Here is a 27,515-nt window from a genome sequence, read left to right as displayed (position 1 = left end):
AACTGTTACTGTGAATAGTTAAGTCAATAGAAGATAAATTGATCACCAAAAACAATAGATTTAAAGATGAAACGTTCCATTCAGAAGATTTGTGTATTATCTTTGTTTTGAAGAGTGAAAAAAAGGAAGGAGTACCCCGAAAATGTTTGGGCACCCCAAGTGATTAGAGGTATCAGATAACTTTTCCTAAGATCTCAGACATTAATTACGTCCTTAGGGCTTTGGCTTGCTCACAATCATAATTTGGAATGGCCAGGTGATGCAAATTGTAAAGCTGTATTGATTCTCAGACTCCTCAAACCTTGTTCCAAAATGTAGCAGTCATGGACTCCTCTATGCAGCTTCCTAGCACTCTGAGAAATCAAAAACATGAAACTCATAAAGCAGGCAAGGGCTACAAGATGATAGCAAAGAGTTTTCAGGTAGCCATTCCCTCAGTTTACAATATAACTAAGAAATGGCAGTTAGCAGCAACAGTGGAGATCAAGTTAAAGTCTGGAAAACCAAGAAAAAGTTCTAAGACAACTCTTCATAGGATTGTTAGAAATGCAATTCAAAGCCCCTCTTTGCTAAAGCTTCCTGGAGGACTTTTGCAGTCAGACTCTGGAGTGGTGATGCACTGTTCTACTGTGCAGCAACACCACCACAACTATGACCTTCAAGAAAGAGCCGCCAGAAGAAAAATTTCCTGTATCATCACCACAAATTTCATAAATCAGAAGTATGCAGATGAACATCTAAAGAAGCCTGATGCCTTTTGGAAACACGTCCTGTGGACTGATGAAGTCAAAACAGAACTTGTTGGCCACAATATGCAAAGGTGTGTTTGGAGAAGAAAGGGCACGGAATTCCATGACAAGAAAATGTCTCTGACTGTTAAGCATGGGAGAAGATCAATCTTGTCTCAGGTTCATGGTAAAGCCAGCAGTCCAGGGGTATTTCTGTTTCTTAAATTGAGTGTGGATGAGTTACACTGATATCAGTCTATAACAACAACATTTACTTCAATAGCACATTTCCATACAAATAATGTAGCTCAAAATGCTTTACAAGAAGAAGCAAGAAAAAAAGTAAAAAAATAAATAATAAGAATAAAGTTAGGCAATACTAGTTAACATAGAATAAATGTAAGGTCTGCTGGCCAGGGAGGACATACAAAAACCAAAACTCCAGCTGGAAGAAAAAAAAACCCAAAATCTGCAGGAGTTCCAAGGCCTCGAGACCACCCAGCCCCAACTGGGCATTGTACCTAAAATAAATTATCTCAATCTGTCATTAATGGTTTCAGGCTTCAAGAGTGGCCAGAGAACCACTCTTCATGCAGAGAAAGTAAAGGTAAACAAAGTGAGAGTTTTATAAAATGATTTTCCTTTGATTAGTAACTGGAAATATTACAAAAAAAAAAAAAATGATGAGAACAGGACATTCAGCCTAACCAATCTTGCTAATCTGATCCACCTAATTTCTCTAAAACAACATCAGTTTTGAAGGTCCCTAAAGTGCTACATTCCACCACACTACCTGGTAGTTTATTCCATGTGTCTGTGGTTCTCTGTGTGAAGTAAACCTCTCTAATGTTTATGCAAAATGTCCCTTTAACAAGTTTCCAGCTTTGTCCTCATTTTCTTGTTGAGCTCTTTTTAAAGGTAACAGCAAAGTAAAGCTCCACTGCTATAATTCCCTTGATGATTTTAAATATTTCAGACATGCCTCCTCTTAATCTCCATTTGCTTAAACTGAAAAAGTTGAACTCTTTTCTGATAATTCATACCTCTCATCCCTAGAATTAGCCTAGTCGCTCTTCAGCGGACTTTTTCTAGCACTGCTTTGTGTTTTTCATAGTTTAGAGACAGAAACTACACACAGTAGTTCAAGTGAGACCTTACAAGTGCTTTATAAAGCTTCAACATAACCTCCTGTAACTTGTCCTCTACACAAAAGGGCACTATATAACCTGGCATTCTGTTGGCCTTCTTAATAGATTCTCATCAAGTGTACTTTTAATTTTCAGACCAAATATGTATTCAAATCATGCATTTTTAACTCCAACATGTAATACTTTACATTTACTTACATTAAATTTCATCTTCCACAAATCTGACCAAGTCTGTATGCTGTCTAAGGCTCTCTGTAATGAATTGACAGATTCTAGATTATCTGCCAATCCACCTATCTTGGTATCATCTGAAAACATACCCAGCTTTATATTCATATTCCTATCGAAATCATATATATATGATTATATATATATATATATATATATATATATATATACACACACACACACACACTGACCCCTGTGGGACACCACTCTTAACATCACCCAATTCTGATGAGGTTCCTTGCACCATCACCCTCTCCTACCTGTGTCTGAGCCAATTCTGTACCCATCTAAAAACATCACCCTTCACTCCCACTTCTTTTAACTTGATGCCCAACCTCATGTGGCACCTTATCAAATGATTTCAGAAAGTGAAGATCAATAATATCATCTGCTGCATTTTGATCGTATCCTTTTCTTACATCCTCATAGAATTTCAGCATGTTAGTAAAACATGTCAGCATGGGTTCAAACGAGGGAGTTCTTTTAATTAAAACTCTTCTCGCCTTGCTCATCTTTTCCTTAACAAATCCTTCCATTGATTTATCTTGGATGCATGTTAAGCATATTGTCCAATAATTGATTGGATCCCAGTCACCTTTTTCGGGATATTTTTCAGTCAGTTTCCAGTGTTTGAGGACTTCCTGAAAATATTTATCAAATGTTATATTTACTCACTAAAACCCTTAAGCACTTTAGGATAAATATTATCTGGTCCTAGTGATTTGTCTGGTTTCAGCCTATTTATTCTCAGCAACACTTCCCTCTCTAGAATTTCCAAATCTCTCAGTACCTCCTTAACAGTCCTTGTTACCACTGGGATATTATCCACTTCCTCACATTTGAAAACTTCAGGAAAAAAGAGACAAGTTTAGAGCATTTCATATTTCAATATCTATGTATTATAATCCCCATTTACTGTTCCTGATCTGCTTCATCTTCTTGGCTGTTGGTTTAATACTAAAATACTGGAAAAAAAAAAAAAAAAACTCTTCATCTACCTTTTGCTTTCTCTGCAATATTCCTATGTAACCTCCTTTTCGCTTCCCAAATATCTTTCTTAATGGTTGCCCTCATGCCCTAAATACCCTACAGTTAGCATTGGGATACATAGTCATCTATGACTTATTCAGCTGTATTATTTGCTTTGCAGTTTCTATTTTATCTCCTTACTTAGCCCCTACAGTTTTTAAACGTTTTACATATGATATAGGATGGATTTAAAGAAATTAATAACTTCTTCCTAGGAAGGAATCCCAGTTACTGACTTGCCCTCTACTGCAAAGCTTTCTCTTCACACTACTCAGCAGAAATAAAGGTTTGAACATAAGTACCTTTTCTAAATATTCAACTAGCTCTTGTGTAGATGACAAAGAATAACAAAACACCCTTGTAAATAGAGAAAATGTATTTAAACCCCACCTCTACTTATTAACAGTAACCAAAACAAGTTATATTTCATTCATTCTCACACAGAAGTACCACATACAGTCTTCTTCACTTTACAAAGCGAGAATGATGTCAGTGTGTCACTTCAAGGTGTTGCTGCAATTCAATGCTTCAATATTTAATCAAGATACATTTTAAAGCTTGCCACTGCGACCCTAGAACAACTGAAGAGCTATATAAATCAAAAAAAAAATAAATATATATACATTTTGTAAGGCCTGGGTGTCCATCAATCCATAGGAAACCAAACTGTCTACAAAAATGGAGGAAATTTAGAACTGGAGTCGGCATCCTGCAAAGATCACAGTGTGAAAGCAGGAGGGAAAAGCGAAGGGCCTGCAGAAATCTCTGGGATATGATTAAGTCTTTGTGCATATGTCCATGTGAAAAAAAAGACATATGAATGGTGTTTATGGAATGACAACACCAAGGAAATCAATGCGATCTAACAAAAGCATTACTGTACATTTCAAAACTTGTAAGAGATCTCCTTGATGTTCCAGAACAGACAATGATCTGTAGACAAGTGAGGAAAAATTTGAAATTTTTTCTCAAAACAGGTGACACCATGTCTGGAAGTAAGAGAGAACTGAATATCGATACTAAAACCTCAAGGTGAAGGAAGCATCATGGTTTTGGCCTGGAGAGCTTAACGTGATCAAAATATAATATAATGATTAGTAAAACAATACAAAATGGGCAGTCGGAAAAAAGAAGAGTCCACATTATGAGAAGGATATAGGAGTCATAGTGGACTGTAAGCTGTTGACTTCCTGACAGTGTTCAGAAGCCATTAAGAAGGCTAACAATGTCAGGTTATATAGCGCCTTGATGTGTGGAGTACAAGTCGCAGAAGGTTCTGCTCAAGCTTTATAACACACTGGTGAGACCTCATCTGGGGTACTGGGTGCAGTTTTGGTCTCCATGCTACAAAAAGGACATAGCAGCTCTAGAAAAGGTCAGAGAAGAGTGACTAGGCTGATTCCAGGGCTACAGGGGATGAATTATGAGGAAAGATTAAAAGAGCTGAGCCTTTACAGTTTAAGCAAAAGAAGATTAAGAGGTGACATGACTGAAGCGTTTCAAATTATGAAGGGAATTAGTCCAGTGGATCGAGACTGCTATTTTAAAATGAGTTCATCAAGAACACGGGGACACAGTTGGAAACTTGTTAAGGGTAAATCTCGCACAAACATTAGGAAGTTTTTCTTTACACAAAGAATGATAGACACTTGGAATAAGTGCCCAATTAGTGTGATAGACAGTAAGACTTTAGGAACTTTCAAAACTTGACTTGATGTTTTGTTGGAGGCCATTACTGCTAAAGAAGGGTCAACCAGGACATAAAGAAAGGAGGGCCACGGAATGGACAGTGAATATTTAATGATGTGTTCAGGACTGACAAGAAGTTGTCTAATTGTTTGTGTGTTATTAGTTTAGGACAACTGTGGTTGCCTGTAATTGCAGCATAGCTAAATATCAGACTGCATTAATTAGAGTAATTCATGCAGATATGTATTCATGGAATTCCAAAGGGTTCACAAATTTTCTTGCAGTTGTATATTTGTATATCACTCTTTACCAGGGACCCATTTACGACTTCAGTGTAAAATCACTACAATGGAAAAATAGCATATTGATAAACCTTACATTAACAAAGATGAAATCTGAAACTACATTTAAACACACAATAAAACACAGGATTTCCCATAAAAACCACAAGACTCAACCTTTCAGGCCCATAAACCCCAATCCTAAAAAACGTACACATTTTCATTTTACACTTACTTTTTCCAGACTTCGTTGTAGATGGTGGCGGATTTTCCTGAGTCCTAACAGATGTAGTTTCCTCAGCCCCCTTTGCATCAGACTCTAATAATTCAGACTTCACATTGACAGAAGACGCTGGAGATAAACAGTGTCTGCTTTGAGAAGAGTCTAACCCTGTTACCATTCCATCTTGAAACCCATCATGAAGAACGCCTTCCTCAACACTCAAATTTTCTTTGTTATGCATCTCAATACTGACAGACTTCTCTTCATGTTCTTCTTTAATGCCCACTGACTGCAATTCACCGTCCTCCTCCTTGATGCTCAGACTTTCCTGTTTAGTGTAGATGGACTCTGATTCACAGTCCTCCTCCTCAATATTTAAAGGTATCTCCATGATATTCATGTCCACATCACAGGGCTCCTGTTTCACATCCATCGAGATGTTATAGCGAACAGCAGCTTTTTCTTTATCTCTGTAAAAAGAACAGGAATTAACTTCATTAAACTTCATCACTTATGTCAAACGACACTTTAATATCTTTTTAGAACATGCTCTATGCTATGGTTTATGTAAAGTTAGACAGTTCATAGAAAACTGACAGTAACTCATTGCTCTTTATTTCAAATTATCAGATGTGAAACAATCCTGGGAGTGGAGTGAAGGTCTAACAGGCTGAAACAAGAAGCTCAATCTGCTGTGGGTAACCCTAAGACCAGACAAGTAACAAACAATTACTAACTTTCATGAATATTCTAATCAAAGGGAATCTTGATAAGAGGAGAGAGCTCAGGTGGTATGTAGGGATGACTGTTATTTACTGATTTGGTACCAGTACTGCAGTCTGAAAGCTGGTATCGATGCCAAAGTCAAAAACTTAGTACCGATCTAACAGCACCTCGCAAAGAAAAATTAGATTTGTCACTGCATCTTTAGAATATGGGGGAGAGAAAAAAACCAAAACACAGCAGCAAGACACACTTGAAAACTGCACATGCAAAGTACACACTACTGGAGCTGTGTGGCAGTAACACAGACTTCAAATTGTTCATAACTTCTTTAAAACTCATTAACAGGCCTTACCAGTTGTACTTTATGATATTGCAGCATTAGCGGATAGGAGTAGGGAGAGAAAAAAAAATCCATGTAATTTTCCTCCCAGTCAATGTATGAAAATGTATGCAGTTTAAATTGGATTAAGCAGTTTGTATAAACACCACAATGGCATCATAAAGTATTCAGAGCTTTTCTGCACACTTTACTGTGTTGCAAGTTTCATTCTAAATGGATAAATTTGAGATTTTTGCCCATCAATGTACACTTAATGACAAGATGAAATTACATTTTCAGAAAAGTTAAACAATTATTTAAAAACTGAAATCTGTCATTTGTACAGTCTAAGTATTCAGATATCATGCTGTGGCACTTCAGATTGTGTTCAGGTGCATCCCGTTTGCTTTCATCCTCCCTGAGATGTTTTTAGAACTTGACTGGAATCCACCTTTGGCAATTTGACTCAACTGGACATTGCTTAGAAAGGGCCATGTCTATCTATGTATGTAAGGCCCTACGATTCACAATGCATGTCAGAATGAAAACAAAGCCAAGATATTCAAGAAACTCTCTGTAGACCTATTCAGTCAAATCGTGGTTAGGCATAGATAAGGGGATAAAAATACATTTCTAAAGCTGTGGGCATTTCCATGAAGACTTTGGCTTCAATAATTGTGAAATGGAAGAAGTTTGGCACCACCAAGATTTCACCTAAAATGTGGAGTCCAGCTAAACAGAGTAACTAGCGTTGGTCATAAATGTGACCAAAGACTTAATGGTTGCTGTAACAGACTTTCAGAAGTAATGAGAACTGGTCAGAAGAACAACCATCTTGGCAACACTACATCAATTAGGAATTAATGATAGAGTAGCTAGATGGACGTCACTCTTGAGTAAAAGGCATATAACAGACCACTTAAAATTTACCAACTGACATTTAAAGGACTGTGAGAGGCTGAAGAAAAAGATTCTCTCCTCAAATGAGACAAAATCTAAACTCTTGGTAACAATCAGACACTGTTCTTCATCTGTCTAATATCTCTTGAGTGACTGGGCTGATGGCTTTCCTTTCAGTATTATAATGACTCAAAGTAAGCCACCACGACAATGATTTGCTGGCTTTGTGGCAAATTTCTAAGAGTCCAAGAGTGGTCCAGCCAAAGACCATAATTAAACCACATAGAACAGCAGTTGAGAGGCCTGCAAAGTTTACAGATGCTTCCTATACAATCCAGCAGATCTTGAGAAGATCTCAGGTCAGGTCAGGTTGTGGAGTATGCACTGCTACGGCAATGAAACAGCTTGTGATCCCTGTTGTTCATTTTTGGGTATGATGTTAAACTGCATCTAGCCTTGCAAGTGGTCCTCTAACTTGACAGGGAAATCTTGGGGGTTGGTGGCAAGATTGGCACTCCAGCCACCTTAAAATACCTTCAATCGGCTCTGAAATGGCAGACAGGACTAAGAAGATCTGCCAAGAAGAATTTGATAAGCTGTCCAAATCCACATCTGCTCTGCTTATGGAGACTTACTTAGGATGACTCAAAGTTGGAACTGCTGCCATGGGAGCTTCTGAAAAGTACAGAAGTGGCAGCCTGAATACTTACATAAATGAGAGGATTTAACTTTTTGATTTGCATTAAATTTACAAACCTTTCTGAAAACTTGTTTCACTTTGTCATTGCAGGTTATTGAGTGTACATTGTTACATAAGAAAGTTTAGTTGAGATATTACATCACTCAATGTGTCATAACTGCACTTACACAAAAAGTATAACATTGTAAGTTTTTTAGGGTTTCCGAAGATAAATTCATGTCTTATACTGTCAAATGCCTTTTGATAATCCAGAAATAGAATCACTGGGTACCCTGAAATAAATTCATTATATTCAGTCTAGTCTAAAATCAACCAGATATTTTTATCTTTATGGACACCTGACTGGAATTTATCAATAAGCTCATTTATCTGTCATTTCAGTCTGTTAGTAATTATGGAGGATATTATCTTGTAATCATTGTTCAAGAGAGTTAAGGGACGCCAATTACGCTAAAATAGAACATCTGAATTAGGGTAAGGAATTTAGGTGATGACGCCTTGTCTAAATGAATTAGGTCATTCGCCCATTTCAATACCATCAAAAGTGAAAAAACGTGAAATGGGTCTATAAACTTTTATAAAATTCTGATGTTACGCCATCATTCCCAGGGGTTTTATTATCCTTTAATTTTGACGGCCTCTTATTTCATTCATGCTTATATTCTGGGACCCAAATATCTCAATTGCCTCATCGCGATTAGTATCTAATGTGTAAAGTTCTTTGTAAAAATTGGATGTAAATTCTTCAGTTAATTTAGGATTCTCGCAAAGGACACCATCAATTATAATATTTTGAAGCATGTTGTTTTCACCCCACTTTTTTGAGACAGAAAAAAAAAACATTTACTATTCTTTTCTCCTTTTTCCCCAACCACTGTCTTCTTGATCTCACAAAAGCCCCCTTTGCCTCATACATTTTATGTAACTGGTTTTGCAGGACATTTAATTTAGTTTTGTCTACAATAATGTTACTTCACTGTTAGTTAATTTTGAAATTCCCTGTGTTAATTTAAGTACCTGATATTTTTGTTCTAAAGCCTTTACCTTCCCAAAAGTGACAATTGAGCAACGGGTATTATATTTTAGACTCACACAATTTTTTGCAAAGTCTCCTCATTATTAGCCAATTTCCAGCACTTTATTGTATGCTTATAAATCATGCCCTTTAGATCTTTATGGTGTAACAGGCTGTTATTTAACTTCCAATAATCGCTGTCACACATGAGCGATTAGGGGGCAGCTAAAGGGCCCAAAGCGCCTCGAGAAACTGCAAGACAGGAAACTAACGTATTGCATTAATGCTTCTCTCTTTATCTTGCCAGGAAAGATGTGAAACAAAAAGCTACGGCACCCTGAATTCATTCTGAAATCACCATGGTCGCTCATGGATGATGTCACCTCCGCCAAAAAATCATCCATGTCACCCTTCCTTCAGTTTTACTTCTGTTCCTAATCCCATAAATTGTTCCATGTATCCGCCATTCAATGTCAATCGTTTACTAAAAACCTGACCATTGTAGTGAACAACACAGTTTTTCCCTTAAGGTTGGATTCCCTAACCTTTAATCTGTGTTTTCTTCACACCACACATTCTTTTAGCTTTTCCTTTGGCATCTAGGTTTAATTTAATAGTAATCATTTTGTGGTCTCTGAACATAGCTGGTAACATTTCAGCCTCCCTAGTAACAGATATCAAGTTCTGCGAGATTAACTAGAGGTCAATTCTTGAGTGAAAGGAGAGATTTTGTTTTCTACTCCAAGTAAACTGCTTAGTTTCTGGGTTGCAATCTTTCCAAATGTCAGTTAGCTCAAGATTTTGACAGTGGGTCTGAAGTGAGCTGCTGGTAACTTGAGGTCTAGGTGGATAACTGCCTATAGTATCTGAAATTTCATTGAAATCACCTCCAATTATAATGTTTGCTGATGGATACAGTGGTGTGAAAAACTATTTGCCCCCTTCCTGATTTCTTATTCTTTTGCATGTTTGTCACACAAAATGTTTCCGATCATCAAACACATTTAACCATTAGTCAAATATAACACATGTAAACACAAAATGCAGTTTTTAAATGATGGTTTTTATTATTTAGGGAGAAAAAAAAATCCAAAACTACATGGCCCTGTGTGAAAAAGTAATTGCCCCCTGAACCTAATAACTGGTTGGGCTACCCTTAGCAGCAATAACTGCAATCAAGCGCATGATAACTTGCAATGAGTCTTTTACAGCGCTCTGGAGGAATTTTGACCCACTCATCTTTGCAGAATTGTTGTAATTCAGCTTTATTTGAGGGTTTTCTAGCATGAACCGCCTTTTTAAGGTCATGCCATAGCATCTCAATTGGATTCAGGTCAGGACTTTGACTAGGCCACTCCAAAGTCTTCATTTTGTTTTTCTTCAGCCATTCAGAGGTGGATTTGCTGGTGTGTTTTGGGTCATTGTCCTCTTGCAGCACCCAAGATCGCTTCAGCTTGAGTTGACGAACAGATGGCCGGACATTCTCCTTCAGGATTTTTTGGTAGACAGTAGAATTCATGGTTCCATCTATCACAGCAAGCCTTCCAGATCCTGAAGCAGCAAAACAACCCCAGACCATCACACTACCACCACCATATTTTACTGTTGGTATGATGTTCTTTTTCTGAAATGCTGTGTTCCTTTTACGCCAGATGTAACGGAACATTTGCCTTCCAAAAAGTTCAACTTTTGTCTCATCAGTCCACAAGGTATTTTCCCAAAAGTCTTGGCAATCATTCAGATGTTTCTTAGCAAAATTGAGACGAGGCCTAATGTTCTTTTGCTTAACAGTGGTTTGCGTCTTGGAAATCTGCCATGCAGGCCGTTTTTGCCCAGTCTCTTTCTTATGGTGGAGTCGTGAACACTGACCTTAATTGAGGCAAGTCAGGCCTGCAGTTCTTTAGACGTTGTCCTGGGGTCTTTGTGACCTCTCGGATGAGTCGTCTCTGCGCTCTTGGGGCAATTTTGGTCGGCCGGCCACTCCTGGGAAGGTTCACCACTTTTCCATGTTTTTGCCATTTGTGGATAATGGCTCTCACTGTGGTACGCTGGAGTCCCAAAGCTTTAGTAATGACTTTATAACCTTTACCAGACTGATAGATCTCAATTACTTCTGTTCTCATTTGTTCCTGAATTTCTTTGGATCTTGGCATGATGTCTAGCTTTTGAGGTGCTTTTGGTCTACTTCTCTGTGTCAGGCAGCTCCTATTTAAGTGATTTCTTGATTGAAACAGGTGTGGAAGTAATCAGGCCTGGGGGTGGCTACGGAAATTGAACTCAGGTGTGATACACCACAGTTAGGTTATTTTTTAACAAGGGGGCAATTACTTTTTCCACACAGGGCCATGTCGGTTTGGATTTTTTTTCTCCCTAAATAATAAAAACAATCATTTAAAAACTGCATTTTGTGTTTACTTGTGTTATATTTGACTAATGGTTAAATGTGTTTGATGATCAGAAACATTTTGTGTGACAAACATGCAAAAGAATAAGAAATCAGGAAGGGGGCAAATAGTTTTTCACACCACTGTATATATTTATGAAATATTTTGACATCCTCAATCTCTTCAAAGAGTACTATATTCATAGCACTCGAACAATAACCATAAATATTGCGTATGATAAGCATTTTGTCACTGGATTCAATCACTAGTATAAGCAAATGTCCGTTTTTATCATCCTTGGTACAAATAACTTTTTTTGCTTTGAAAACTTTAGAATACCCTGACTCATGCCCCAGAGAGATATCTTCCTATTTTTCAGAATTTTATCAGAAATTGTATGCCGCATTTTTCGATCCTCTGATAACTGATCTATTTTTAAAAGTTTACAATTTGTTATTTCTAAAATCAGTGACCACAATAATGAATTCTGTGAGAAGCAGTATACTGCTGAAGAGCTGGATGACATTGTTAAAAGTCGGCCAAACAATGTGGCTCCTGTGCCTGATGGCCTACCCTTGGCATTTTATAAGATTTTTTGGGACTCTCTGACAGATCTTGTGTATAACACATTTAGTGAATGCACTAAATGCGGGGAACTCACTGCATGAATGAAACAGGGCCTTACTGTATATCACAAATATCCAAACCATCCACTGCCATTTGGATAATTGGCATCCCATTACACTTTTAAATTCAGATTACAAGTTACTAGCTTCTCTGTATTCAAACGGACTTAAACCCTGTTTAGAAGAATTTATTTCTAATACCCAGTCTGGCTTTATGAAAAAGGAGGCATATATCCAATCACATTAGACTGATTCTAGATATTTCAGACTATCCAGAAATTATCAATCAGGATGCACTCATTCTTTTTGTAGACTTCTACAAAGTCTTTGATACTATCAAACCCTTTTTTTGTAAATTTTGATGCTTTAGATACATTTGGTTTTGGCATTAAGCTTAAATATATGAAACATTATTATACATCATATATATAATGCCATAAGCAGTTGCGTGTCTCTGTCTTTTGGCAGCTCTCCTCATTTCTTATTGGAAGGGGCATCCATCAGGACTGTCTTATCTCCCTATTTATTTTCCTTGTGGCAGCAGAACTCTTTCATCTGTATGTTCCTCAATGTTCCTCAGGGCTCAATTGTATTAAATGGTCTCAGTCTCTTTTCAACGGGCATCTGGCTTATCTGTGAATGCAGGGATAGGTAAAATCACATATGTCCATCATTCAGATAAGTGCACTATTAATGGAATCGCTTTGAAACAATGTGTTAGGTATCTTGGTGTTGATAATTGCAAAAATAACTCGGAGAGAATGTCTAAAAACTTTCACCCAAAATTAGACCAAATGAAAAACATATTTAATTCTCAGCAACAGAGATCTTACAATTTATTGAATGGTCTTATTGACAAAGGCTGAGGGCCCACATATCACATTTCGTGTCCCCTGCACTGTCAATATATGTTGAGAACAGAATGTGCAATTCCATTGATTCCCTATTGTTTATGTTTATTTGGAAGAACAAGACTGAATATAATTAGAGGAATACATTGTTAAAACGTTATAGTGATGGGGGCATTAATGCCTTGGAATTTCAGACAATCAGGTTTTCAAATTAAACTAGATTAAAAAGTTCCTGTCTGGGAGATGTTCTTTGGTATTGGATCCCACTTTTGGTATTTGAATATTGTGGTGGCCTAAACTTTTTGCTGTCTTGTAATTTCAAATGTAGCAAACTCCCAATTAAACTTTCCAACTTTCACAAACAAGCAATTGATTCTTGGAAAATTGCATTTACACATTTTTCTCTCCCCACACTGGTATAATTTAGAATAATGAGAACATAATGGCAGGCAACAAATCTTAATTTATAAAAGAGTGGGCTGACCAGAACAGTCTATATTTCTTATCTTCTAAATGAACAGGAAAATCTTTACATTTTTGATGATTTTGTAGTTTTAACAGGGCCAAATGTTTCTTTAAAAGATTACGTAAAAGGTGACAAGGTGCATTCCTGCCACACAGAGAGCTGTTCAAAGCTCACTTGAGTTATGGCACTTTGTCTAATTAAACTCTATGACTTTAAATCAATGATGTTAATATTTTGGACAAGAAATGAAATAATTACTTTTTCAGAGAAAAAATAATTTTGGATCATATCATCTCACGAGATTATCTTAGATGGAACGTTTATACCCCAAATCAAACTTGAGTAGCATGTGGTTTCTTCTCCCCAATAACATCAAGGAAATTCATGTTAAAATTCTTTACTCTTATTATCCTTGTAACAGATGACTGAGTAAATTTTGTAATGATGTGTCTCATTTTTGTTCATTTTGCAAAAAATAATATGAAACGATCGAACGTTTATTTTGATAGCTGTGCCCACTCAAAAGTATTTTGATCAAAGGTTCCTGCTCAGCTGTTTGTTTGTATAAATTTGTACAAATTTTCTGAAAAGATGGATTTATTTTGGATACTCAAAGACTTGAGACTGATTTGGACAACACCTTAAAACATCTTTGACTTTTGGGTAAATATCATATTCATAAAACCACAGCCATAAACACAAAAGCAAACTTCAGATTATTAACTCGTGATATAGAATCCCTCTTCATGGTATAAAAAGAATACCAAGACCAGTAAACAGTAAAGATGCTAAAACATATTCCTTACTTCAAATCATCGTTACTAAGGTAATTCAGTGAACTCTTATTAATATGATTTTTTATTGTATACTAGGGGGTTCTGCCCACTGCCTGCTTTGCTCGACAACCCCCCTGCCTGTGCTATGAGCCAGCAAATTCACATCTCTGCTGCTCACAAACAACAAAACTTTTAAATCTCATGGATAGGTCTCTTCATTGGGAAGAAACATTACATTTTCCTGATGCTAACACGAATTCTCTGACTTAAAGTTCAAAGCCACACAATATCTACATACTTCTGTCATATCATCTATGTCCATATTTCCATCTCTTTTCGCTTTTCCTTTACATCAATATTGCATTGAATTATGATTCTGTGTTTGGAATTACATCGCGACAACGCAACGTATAACTGCCCGTGAGTGAATATCGTTTCTTTCGCTATACACGAACTGTGTCCGACTATAGCATTCACACAAATGAGAAATGATTGAACCGTGTGTGTCGTCGTAAATGTTTTAGATGTGGGTAGGACTTTTTCAAACCTCTTTGCATAGGGGCAAATCTCTTCGTGGGGCTTGAACTTTTCTCTCGAGGGATTTCACTTTCACCAAACAACCAATCTTTTAAATTCTTGGGGGTGTGCCTCTTTATTGGAAAGAAACACTAATTCAAACAATATATTCATTCTCTTTTAGCTCTTTCATTAATTCACAGAGTAATAATTTCCGTTTCTTTGCGCTAATGCAATCTTTACTAAAAATATTTTTGCAGACATTCGAATTTTGGTACTTTCATTATCTCTAACCTGCTCTGCATGTGTATCGTGCCAACGTTTTTGAATTCTTTATGAGGTTCTACTTTGTCATCTACTCTTTGTCTTTTATTTCCGGCCCCGGGCGTGGTTAAATCTCTTGGCACAATGTCTCGTCTCACGGTACGTGAAAGTGTCTCTCTGAAAAAGTCACGTCTCATCGCAGGATAAAAAGTCTCGTCTCCCAAGATATTTCTGTTATAATAGAGAGACGTAATGTCTATGTATCTGTAATGGGATATAATTCAGTGTTTTAAAGAAAATGACATTTCCGTGTGTTGCTTAGTGTAATGGGCTCTAAACCAGTGTTTTAAAGTAAAGGTAAAATTCCTGGAAAATTCTGCTAAGTTGTTGTTGATGGCTATCTACAGGACATAAATATTTACAAAAGAATCATCTTCTTTGATTAATCATACTGTTTTGATTAGTATCTCATCCACAAAGAATGTGGTGATACAGAACTGCCTGCTTCCTTTGAAAACAATTCTGGGGACATTGGTTTCGAATCAGGTACTTTTTGATAGCTGACAAAAAATACTATTGTTGAACCAAAGTAAATGTGTTTACACTGTTGTTCTGCAGCGGAAATTGACATGCACCATTGTTTAACTGATCGTCATGTTGATCTATGCAGAGATTGAACCATTTACATATTTTTGGGTAAATAAGAATAAAATACAACAAAGAAGTATGGTCTGAGACTCCTGACTGCTGCCTGCTTCTTTTATGCTTTTTCACCATATCGCTGTGGCTACAGCCTGTAGTACCCTGATAGTGTTCAGCTCTGACTGAAGAGCATCACCCAAGTGGAATGAAGAGCATGTGGTTGTGATATCTATGCCAATGAGCAGCTACCTTCTAAAAACACACATAGCTGTGATCTCTCTCTCTCAAAAAATGACAAACGTTACTCATTAATCTCTAGATGATAATGTCTGCTGAACAAACAAGTATTGCTAGCTAACCAGAGGCAAGTTACCCTCCAACTGATGGCGACAGGTAGACCCACTCGTTCAGAGGCTGGTGCTTGAGTGAGGATGGGGGCCTACTCTACTCAGCTCCCTGCTTCTGAGGTCCCGCTTCCCCCTTCTCTGGGCCTGCCGATGCTCTCTAGGATTAGCGCTCATTACTTGCTACTGCTAGTGAACTATGAAATGTTGCGCAATAAGAGAAGTCGCAAAATCCACCAGAATGTTCCAGCAAATTATAGTTATTTAAAAAAAAAAAACCCTGATCTAAATCCGTTAAGTAGTTCTCTCGTTCACTAGCTTAGAGGAAGTAAGGAACGCCCCGAGTCTGGCGTGTGAGTGAGGATGGCCCTGTCCCCCTCCCCACGGGCCGGTCAGTCTGTCTCAGATTCACAAATATATTCATACTGCTAGTGAAGTGTGATACTTAGTGTGGTGTTAGAGGTCACAAAATCAACTGGAATTTAAAAGCAAATTATTGAAAAAAAACCTGATCTAAATATGTTACAGTAAGTAGTTCTCGCGTGAAAACATACAGACATTGGATAATATATAGATTTTTTTTTTTTAGAATGGACATTTGACATTTTGCATTTTATTGCCTCCACTTGTGTATTCCTTGATCAGTGTGTTTATTCAATTAATTTCTTTGTGCAGTTCAAGTCAACTAGCCCATCAATGTTGTTAATTGTAAATATTTTCTTAGACACAGTTGCTCTTCTTTTTTCCTCAATAATTGTGAATAACGTCTTGTTTCCTTGCCCTTCCCAGAGTGCTGGCTCAATCAACGGATGTACAGATTAACACAATTGGAGTTAACAGTTTCTAGCAGAGCCTCCACCCGTAAACAATGTGGCCATTCTAAGATCACATTTTCAATCAAAAGATACTTTTTGTGTAAATACAGTTTTAGACAAAAATACAGTTTAAAAGAATGGGGAAATATTAAAGGAAGTGTGCTGTTTGACTAATGGAGAGTCAACACTTTAAAGCTCAAACAATGAATATGTCAGAACTTTGTAATTTTGTGTTCATGATGTTAAATGCAGTGCCCTCCATAATGTTTAGGTCAAAGATGCACTTTTTTCTTGTTTCCTCAGTTTAAAATTACAAATCACAGAGTTCAGACATGGTGATTAAAGTGCACACTGCAGACCTTAATTTAAAAGTACTGGCATACATTTTGCTCTCATCATGTAGAAATAACAACACTTATTTTTTTTTTATAAAATAGACCCTCATTAGAGGGCACCACACCATCAAGGACACAGCAAAGGCAGGTTTCTTAAAGCCATTGTCATATTCAAGACTTTGTTGCCTATCCTTCATATGTAATGACTGCTTGAAGTCTGAGATTCATAGACATCACCAGTCGCTGAGGATCTTCTCTGGTGATGCTCTGCTAAGCCTCTCATGCAGCCATCTTCAGCTGCTACTTATTTTGGTAATTTTTCCACTTAAGTTTTCTCTTCAGCATAAAAAAGTCCTAATCAGTCAGATTTAAATTGGGTGACTGGCTTGGCCATTCACGAATATTCCACGTTTTAACTTTGATAAACTCCTGCTATTGCCTCAGCAGTATGTTGGAATCATTATATTGCTGTAGTATGTAGAATTATCCATGGAGTTTGAAGGCATTTACTAGAACTTCAGCACATCAGTGGTTTCTAAACACTTCAGAATTCATTGTGCCACTGCCGTCAGCAGTTCCATCATCCATTAGGACAAGTATGCCAGTCAGGACCCGTGGTAGCCATACATGCCCAAATCATAATACCCCCAGCACCTTGTTTAACAGATGAGGTGGTCCGTTTTGGATCTCAGGCAGTTCCTTGTCGTCTCCACACTTTTGCCATCACTCTGATGAGGTTCATCTTTGTCTCATCTGTCCACAAGTCCTTTTCCTGAGAATTCTGCAGGCTCTTAAGTCCTTTTTCACAAACTTGTAATGTGACCATCCTGTTTTAGGGGCTAACTAGGGGACTGCATCTTGCAGTGAGTCCTCTGTGTTTCTGTTCATTAAGTCTTCTGCTGATAGTCGTCTCTGACACACACACACATCTCCCACTGAAGACAAATGAGGATTCTGCTGTCAGCAGCAGTGGAGGCCTTCCTTGGCTTACCAGTTCCTTTGTGATTCCTGAACCCACCAGTGTGTTCCATCTTCTTCATGATATCCCAGACAGTTGATTGAGGTCATCCTAAGATTTCACTGATGTCTCCAATGGTTTGATTCTTGTTTTTCAACCTCATGATGGCTTCTTTGACATTCATTTGCACAGCTCTTATCCTCATGTTGAACAATGACAACTACAGACTCCAAAGGGTAGAAGTGAGCCGAGGTATCTTGGGAAGCCATGAAACCCACCTGAGGAATCAAACACCTGGGAGGCCAATTGTCCCATATATTATGGTGTCATGAATTGGGGGAACCGTGGAGAGAAAGTGTTGTTATGGAAATGTCTGCAAATCTCTTAATTGAAAGTCTGCAGTGAGCACTTTAATCACAATGTCAGAATTGTTTGATTTTGAATTTTAAACTGTGGAGCAGAGGGGGAAACCAAGGAAAAACAGGTCTTTGTCCCAAACATTTCAGGGGCCAATGTATAGATATCTTCAAAAACCACAGATGTAAAGCACTTTTGTAGCATAAAGGTATTAAAACTTGAATAAAAAAAAAGCATCACCAGAAACACCACTGACAGAATAAATGCCCAGCTGTTCAGAACGTACTAGTCAAAGGGTAAGAGTGAAGAGGGGCCGTGTAGAGTGTGGTCAAGGGTCCACATACAGGGGGTTAAGTGTGAAAAACAGGTCTTCCTGGTTAGTTCCACTGGAGCATATACTGTAATGTCAATGGGCTCTTAATTGGGCTTTTTATTTGTTAATTTTCTTTTAAAAGTAGAATAGGCTTTATTTTCTGTCAATGTTTGAAGAAACCATGAAATATCAAGGATATCCAGGTTGTTAACACCAGTGCCCAGAATCTGACTTGACTTCTAGCATTATATGTGAGGCACATTAGGACCTGATAGACTCAGATGAACTACAAAGAAACATCTGTCTAGTTTTCATCTGTAAAAATACCTTTTGCGTAAGTAATGCCACTTTTATTTTAATAGACAAGCATTTCATATACATAAAAGGTGACATGGTGGGATTTACTCACCTCTGATTCACAGGACCACCGCAGAGTACCTGTCAGTGTGCCAAGTTTGATGAGTCTCACCTGAATAAAAAAAAGAAGGGACACACGGCTATGTCGACATGTACAGCACAGTATAACACTTCACAGGGCACAACTGTGGAGCCCCAAACCGAGAAGCAGACTGGCAGCGTAGAAGAGGTGTGACAGCTTGGGACTAAAAACCCCGAGGCTGTGGGTGCAAAAAAAAAACAAAAAAAACCACAAAACGTAACCTATTTTATCATAAATGTTGTAAGCTGCCTTTGAATTCCCCCATGGGAGAAATAACCCAGATCTAATCTAATAAAGGTGTCAGACAAGTAACAAAATGGAAATGTAGAACAGTAAATAGACAGAAACAAAACACGGACTCTAAGGCCTGTGGGTAAGAATCTGCTTTAAGGCAATACATAATAGGTTCACACCCCACAACGTCTTTTACCTCGAGTGACTGAATATTCAACAGGCTACAGGAGACACCGTGGGATATCCAAATGGCAAAAGCAAAATAAAGAAGAAGTAAGGAAACTTCATAAATTCGTTAGCCAAAGAGACTGCGACAAATGAAAGATGTGACTTTTCTTCTGAAAGAAACTTTCGGTTTGATAAAAAGTTTCCACCCTAAAGAATTGCAGGAATTCCATCGAATGTGGAAGCTCAGGAGTGTAAAGCTTAACTCTGCCACCTACTTGTTCCTCAATTCTCTCATTTTCTCCCAAACACTCGGCCTTTCACGCCCCCAGCATTCAGCGTCTGTCTTCTGTCTCATTGGTTTCGTAGCAAAACGAGTAACGTCGATTGTTCTGCCCCCTCATGCTGTTATTTGTTGAGCTGTGCTCCCCCTTCATCTTGTCATTTATTAAACACACCAGTCAGTCACGTCCCACACTCACAGTGGTGCTATAAAAGTCTATGAAACTCACGTAAATCATGTAGGTCCCATAATAAACATTTGAAAAGAATGTCTACAACGTGTACATTAATCGGCAAACTGATACATTATTTCAAAGAATAAATATTCCATGTTGAAAAATATTAAACTCAACTTTAACAAATGAATCTGTCCTGGACAAGTATATATTATGTCATATAATATACATGCTGAAGATGTGCAAGCATTGGGACATTGTGGTTAGGGCTTTGTCCTCCAAATCCTGCATTTGTCAATTCAAGTCCTGATAGTGACACTGTGTGACCATGAGCATGTCACTTCACCTGTCTGTGCGGCACGGTTTTGGGATCGCCGGACATAAGTAATGTAACCAGTAGTAACTAAATGTTCATTACAGACTCAATGGCAGATTCTGTTAAACAGTAATAATTACCAGCAAGTCCTTTCGCAAACCTATTGAGCGGAAAAAAATACTGCTCTGTTTAAACCCAGATCTGTCTCCTGTCAGATTCTCTTCACGCTCCATGACTCTATGGGCCCCCGAGTTCCTGTTTCTTGCCCCTCCCATTTCCATTGAAGATCACATGAACAACCAGTACAGTTCACACGTAGAACCATAGACATAGAATACTGTAATTAGACGCCGCATGACCAGCAGCATTGTACGTCAACGTCGCCGCCATATTGCATTGGCAGTGCTGTGGAGTGAAGTAATGGATAAAGATGCCTCATGCAGGTGCTGCTTGGGATTGTACAAACCGCTGTACGCCCCAAATCAGATCGTGGGGATTACATTTCGTTAGTAAGGCTGAACAATTGTTTTGGTTATACTTGGCCATTAGAAAATCCTGTTTTATAATCTTAACTTTAACTACGCCAGGCTAAACTAGCAAAGATATGCATTTATGTGCTCAAGTGAGCCTCCAAACAATGTTTTGGCTAAACGTATTTAGTCACTAACTATGTAGATTGTTGTTAGCTGTTAACATTTCTCAAACCCTGAAGTTTTCCCAAAGAAATCCACCTCAGGAAGCAGTGGGAGGTAGCCCTTAGACAGGATTTTGAGAAAGCTGTCCTGTGATGTATGCCGTGCTAGTTTGGTAACAGATGCTGTACCGGCATCATATGATCAAAGCTACCACTTGCTCACATTAAAAAACAAAGGAGGTTTGATGATTCCTTCTGAGGGTACAGTCAAGGTGGTCAAAGTAGGTGAGTGTGTTATCCGACAGTCGACATATGGGCAAGCTGTCAGTGTATCTTTGATCAATCAGCTTGTTTGGGCTGAGATTGGTTCAGATGATGTGTTATTTTCTCAAAGAGCATACTGAGGAAAGACAGTTTGAAACTGACAACCATCATTTTATGCTCATGTCTTTAGTTGTGTCTGTCTTCCACAAACTAAGGCTGCACCCTATTGCCAAGCTGAATACTCTCAAATTACAGGATCTGAGCGAGCGAGAGGGAGTGTAAGTTTGGAGGAAATCCATGAGGTAGGGGGGAGCAAAGCTGTGGAGAGCTTTAAATGTTAAGAGCGGTACTTTGTATTGTATTCAGTAGTAAACAGGGAGCCAGTGAAGTTGAGAGAGAATAGGTGTGATATGTTCAGTGGATTTAGAACAGCAGGTTATTATCCTGGCAGCAGAATTTTGAAGAAGTTGTAAGTCGATGGATACGTTTTTGTGGGATGCCAGATAGAATAGCATTACAATAATCTATACGTGAGGTGACCTAGGCATTAACCAATACTTTAGTACTGTGTTGCGTAAGAACAGGACAAAGTCTAGAAATGTTTCAGAGATGGAAGAAGGCAGTCCGAGAAATGTTACTTGTATAGAAGGAATGATTAAACAATAATAATATCTTATTTAATAATTGCCATTATTAGTGAATAAATGGATATAAATAATTGCATTTAAAACGGTTTGCCAAAATCTGTTATATACAAACGATACTGTTTTAAATGTTTTTTTTTTCTTCATCAGAAAACCAGGTTTCCATGTCTACCTGTATTAGTTTAAATGGTACTTTTGCCACTCGCAATATGGCGGATGCGCTGACGTATCATGTCGACTCGGCAACACAGTGAATGCAGCGTCTATCTATGTATGTCTAATGCGCAGAACCACTATAGTTTATACACAAAGTTGCGATAGAGTACGCACGCATAACCAGTATGTTTCGTATGAAAAACCAACATGGTACACACATACATCCAATAGAGTTCAAGCGCAAAACCGATATGTTACACACGTGAAACCAGTATAAGAAGTGCATGAAACCAATATCCACATTGCAGGACGGACTGCAAGAGAATCGTTAAGACAGCAAAGTTAAGGAACGTTCTGGCCAAACGGATCAAAGAAGGATCCTACGGCAACTTAGTAAAAGGGCAATTCCACTGCGTGGGACAGACCGCAGACCATTGCTCCTCACCTGCTAAGTAAACGGACGTTCATGCCAGGGATCAAAGGGAGGATCTCAGGGCGAATTGGCTGAAAGACAGTATTCCCACTGCAAATCTGATTGCAGCATCTCCACGGCATCTTTTAAATCAACTCCAACTACTGACAGGTTGAATCGCAGTAAGGGCCGTTCATGCTCTGCTTTCTAATATAGATTGGCAATTCTTGTGGCCGTAAACAACGAGAAAATCAGTTCACACAGGGCCGAATTGAAATCTGATTGTCTTAAGCGTTTCAGCTTTATTCACTTTGCCTCTCCTGAATCGCCTGAAGTTGGCAGTCTTCTTTTGGTGCAGCTCACCACCCAAGCACTCGGCTCAACTTTTACAGCCCAAACTCCACTGTTGCAGACATGGAAAAGGTATACAAAACCGATGCTGCTTCTGTGGCCAATTCAAGACACACACGCTATTCTGACGCATCAGCAAAAACCAAAGCTCGTGCACGCGCATCCATCACAATGAAAGAGCTTACCATTAAAAAAGAACGAGCAAGAATGGAGGCAGAGAGACTTGCACTGTAAGCAGCACTAGAGACTCTTCAGTCCGAAAAAAGATGCTGCCGCAGTAGCTGAAATATTAGCAGCTGCGACAGATCTACTAAATCATAAGATCCGCAGCAGCCGAAGCTCATCTCAAGCTAAGGGAAGGACGGCAGAGTATGTAACTCGAAGATGACACCTCTCAGCCTAACTCACCTACACGCAAAGAAATGGAAACATCACCTGCAGCACAACAGGACGTCATGCCGAGGAGTCCTTCACGCATCTCAGGTGACTACCCATTTTCTACAAAGGTGAAGGCGGGAGAAAGTGAAGATGTCCAAAGAGTGTCATCACAGTCCGCACATGCTATTTACCCAAGACTTCCCCTCCAAGCAGGACCGTGATCATCACATTAAGACCCCTCTTGGGAGATTTTAACTTCAAGAAACACATCTCTTAAACGTTCTTTTTATTATCGTAATTTTTTTTTTGACTCTCACCGACAAAGACCAAAAGGGACAAATGAGGTAATAATTTACATTTCATATTTTACTAATTTTCGCCAATTTTAAAAGACAGCATAGCTATAATGCAATATTAGATACAGTTAAAAAAAAATATATTGTTACGGACAAAAAAGGGGTGGTGACAAATGACATCTGTTAAACGTTGTATAATATTAATTCTTAGCATTTTCAATGAATGGGTCAGGTAATGTTTTACAAAATTTAATTAGCATATGGAATTCATTTATAACCAGAATTCAGGAACATTATGAGCGCTAGGTGGCAGTGTTTGGCTTTACACTCCTGATCTGCCACAGTCCATGGAATTCCTGCATTTATCGTAGGGAGGAAACGTTCTGTGAAATGGAAACTATCTTTCGCAAAGGAAAAGCACGTCTTTCATTTGTCGCAGTATCTTTGGCTAACAAATTTATTAAGTTTCCTTTTTTTGCCATTTGGAGATCCATGCAGTCTTTTAAATAATCGGCCACTTGAGGTAAAATACTTTCTTTTCTTTGTCCACCCGATTCATACCGACGAGCCCGCAGTCTGTTAATAATAATAATTATTAGTAGTAGTAGTAGTAACACCGATGTCTTGTTTATCGTTTAGCGAGGACAGAGACAACTATATTTCCTTAGAAGGCTGGCGTCCTTCAACATCTGCAATAAGATGCTGCAGATGTTCCTTCAGACGGTTGTGGCAGGCGCTCTCTTCTAAACGGTGGTGTGCTGGGAAGGAAGCACAAAGAAGAGGGACGCCTCATGCCTGGACAAACTGGTGAGGAAGGCAAGATCCATTTTGGCACGGAGCTGGACAGTTTGACATCAATGGAAGAGCGACGGGCACTGAGTAGACTCCTGTCAATCATGGAGAATCCACTGCATCCACTTTACAGTATCATCTCCAGACAGAGGAGCAGCTTCAGCGACAGACTGCTGCCACTGTCCTGCTCCACTGACAGACTGAGGAGATCGTTCCTCCCCCACACTAAGCAACTCTTCAATTTCACAAGGGGGGAGGTAAACGTTAATATTATACAAATTTATTGTCTGTCTGTTATACCTTCATTGTTATCACTCTTTAATCTAATATTGTTCTTTATCAGTATGCTGCTGGAGTATGTGAACTTCCCCTTGGGATTAATAAAGTATCTATATGGGATTAATAAAGTATCTATCTGTGTAAGTGTTTTGATTTGGGAAAATGGTTCAAGGGATTAAAACATAAGTAGGCAAAAATCAGAGAGAAGAGGTCCGTTACTTAAATAAAATTTACTTATTCAATTATAACATATAAATACATATGAATGGGTTATAGAAATAAATATATATGCTTAAAGAGACAAACTTATACTTACAATAACATACATACATACATACAGTAACATACATCAAAAGACCCAGAGCCATCATCCTAGACCAGTAGACTGAGGGAGCCCGCATGTCAGTCTCGTCAGAGGATCAACCCATGTGCCTTTTATCAGATAAGACCGGGCGGTGTGCGCCTTTCCCCACGGTTGAGCATCCAAAGAAACTGAGGGCGGAACCTTCCCTTATATACTAATTAGGTGTCCTTGCCCAAAAGCGGCCTACGTGGAAGCAGTGCATGCAGAAGTGATCAGTTTCTCACACCCCCTCCTTCCACGGGACACGGCGCTTTTTCCTTCTACTCGGCCTTGAGACTAGTGCCTGATACCAGAAGACACAGTAATATGCTTACATGTGAAAAAGCCTCAAGTGAAAAACAACTCCTTACATAGCCTTGGCTGTATCTTTAGAACATTCCCGGCTGTTTCTCCCAAAACATTAGTTTCTATAGCTGATTCTGCGCTGAAGCGACTAACGCCCATCTGCTTTCTTGATTCCCCCTCCCTCTCTTTATTTCAACTTTGCAGAGAAAAATCCTTCCATTACAGTAAGCTAAAAAGTTAATGCAATGTCCATAGTGCTCTGCTATATTCCTGTATTTACACAACAGAGGACTGCAGTCAGACAGTTAGAAAGACACACCAGTTGTTAGAGAGGCACAGAACATTGACGGTTACGTTAACATTATGTTACAAGTGTACAGTGTGTGAAACTTGGACACGTAACCAAAAATGAAATACTGTAGACAAGACGACGTGTGTGTATCTGTGAGTGTGTTAAACTTTCTTACTTAATTTTTTTGTGTAAGCTGCTTGCTTGGAGTTTCACTAAAGCCTTTAAAAAGAAGACACTCAGACCATTGAGTAATTTTATATTTGAGTCATACTAACTGCTAGAGCCTTTCAGGTATCTACATTTTGAATTAGTTGAAACCCTCAAATACATACAGCTATGCCCGTGGTTGTTTGGTATAAAGAAAAAGTTTCTGAAATGTGTGTGAAATCCACCCTTGACAAGTCTCCAGCAGTTGACCCAGTGGTCTTCATGAATAATTTCCTGTACAATAATGTCTGGCATCCGCTGTTCTCATTCCAAAGCAGGAAACGGGCTTTAAATCTGAGAATACAGTTGTTACTCAGGGAGTTCCACAGGGTTTTATTTTGGGGCTGCTTCTTTTTTCTCATTTATATCTTCCCAATAGGTAATATCTTCCGGCACCATGGCATTAAGTTTCATTGCTATGCTGATGACACACAGCTATATCTATCCACTAAATCCACTTCTGTTTTCCCTCCAGATGCCCTTATGGCATGTCTCCAAGACAAAGACAAGGATGACTCACAATTGTCTACCAACTAAACAGCAATAAAACTGAGGTGCTCCTTATTGGCTCTAAATCTACATGCTAAGGTTAACCATTCTTCTGTTTTAATCAACAATATTAACACAAAAATTTCTTTCCAAGTTTAGAGCGTGGGCGTTCTTCTTGACAGTACTCTCTTTTTTTTCTCATAAGTAACATTTCTCGGACTGCCTTCTTCCATCTCCGAAACATTTCTAGACTTCGCCCTGTTCTTACCCAGCACAGTACTGAAGTATTAGTTGATGCCCTTGTCACCTCACGTATAGATTACTGTAACGGTATTCTATCTGGCATCTCACAAAAACTTATTCATCGCTTACAACTTCTTCAAAATTCTGCTGCCAGGATAATAACCTGCTGTTCTAAATCCACTGAACATATCACACTGATTCTCTCTCAACTTCACTGGCTCCCTGTTAACTACAGAATACAATACAAAACACCGCAACCTTGCTCCTCCCTACCTCACTGATCTCCTCCAGACTTACACTCCCTCTCGCTTACTCAGATCTTCACCTGCAGCTCTACTTTCTGTACCACACATCAAATTCACGTTATATGGGAGCTCGAGTGTCTTTCATTGTGCTCTTCAACTCGGGAATTCTCTTCCCTCTCATATTCGTCAGCTTGATTCAATAGCACAGTTTAAAACTGCCCTCAAAACTTATCTATTCAAACTGGCATATCAATTGTGAATTCTACACTGTCACTGCCTGTCATATTTGTTTGTTTGCTAATTATTGCTTTGTGATTTATCATTTTCTTACTTTTATTTTATTAACTGTTGTTTAACTTTATTGTAAAGTGACCTTGAGTGATAAGAAAGTCGCCTATTAAATAAAATGTATTCTTATTATTAAACATACGCCCACTGCGAGATGAAGTAACCCTCATGGTGACCCCCAGATGATGATGCTTCCGTCCATCCTTCAGTCGAGGTTTAGGCCGCCCCACTCCTGCCAGCCTGCGCGACCCTCACACGAAAAGGCGAGTACGGGGGCATGTCCTTTGTTATCTGCACAACTGCAAGTAGTGAAGTGACTGCATGCTATGAACTAAGCGCTAATTCGGTGTTAAAAGTAAGTTCAATTATGATTCCTAACATGATTTTTTTTTTTATTTGCAATTTACTTCATTTAAACCTTTGCACTCCGATATTTTTTTTTACTTATGAGTACAGCAACTCAAACACATTTTTGACTTAATTGATATAAATGTCAATTTTAAAAAATTGGTTAATTTTAGTACAAATATACTAATTTCATTAAATAAAAACTTTCCCAGGGTGCTCCCACCCTCCATAATTTCTCATCCCTCCAAAGATCGGAGGGAACAGAAAGTGATTGCTATTCTTGGAATTGCGATTCTTTAAAGA

The 27,515-nt window shown here is 38.5% G+C and overlaps 1 protein-coding gene across 1 annotated transcript in view; it reads right to left on the bottom strand.

Moving 5' to 3' along the window:
* LOC120534701 (zinc finger protein 160-like) overlaps positions 1-27,515 on the bottom strand; it is a 158,597-nt gene that overhangs the window by 46,534 nt on the left and 84,548 nt on the right. The window contains 1 exon segment of the mRNA XM_039762288.1: positions 5,339-5,796. Coding sequence (XP_039618222.1) covers positions 5,339-5,796 — 458 coding nt within the window.

Source organism: Polypterus senegalus, chromosome 8, assembly GCF_016835505.1.
Source record: "Polypterus senegalus isolate Bchr_013 chromosome 8, ASM1683550v1, whole genome shotgun sequence".
Taxonomy (NCBI): Eukaryota; Metazoa; Chordata; class Cladistia; order Polypteriformes; family Polypteridae; genus Polypterus; species Polypterus senegalus.
Note: the sequence above shows the minus strand (reverse complement) of the source record. Positions and strands in the feature narration are given on the sequence as shown.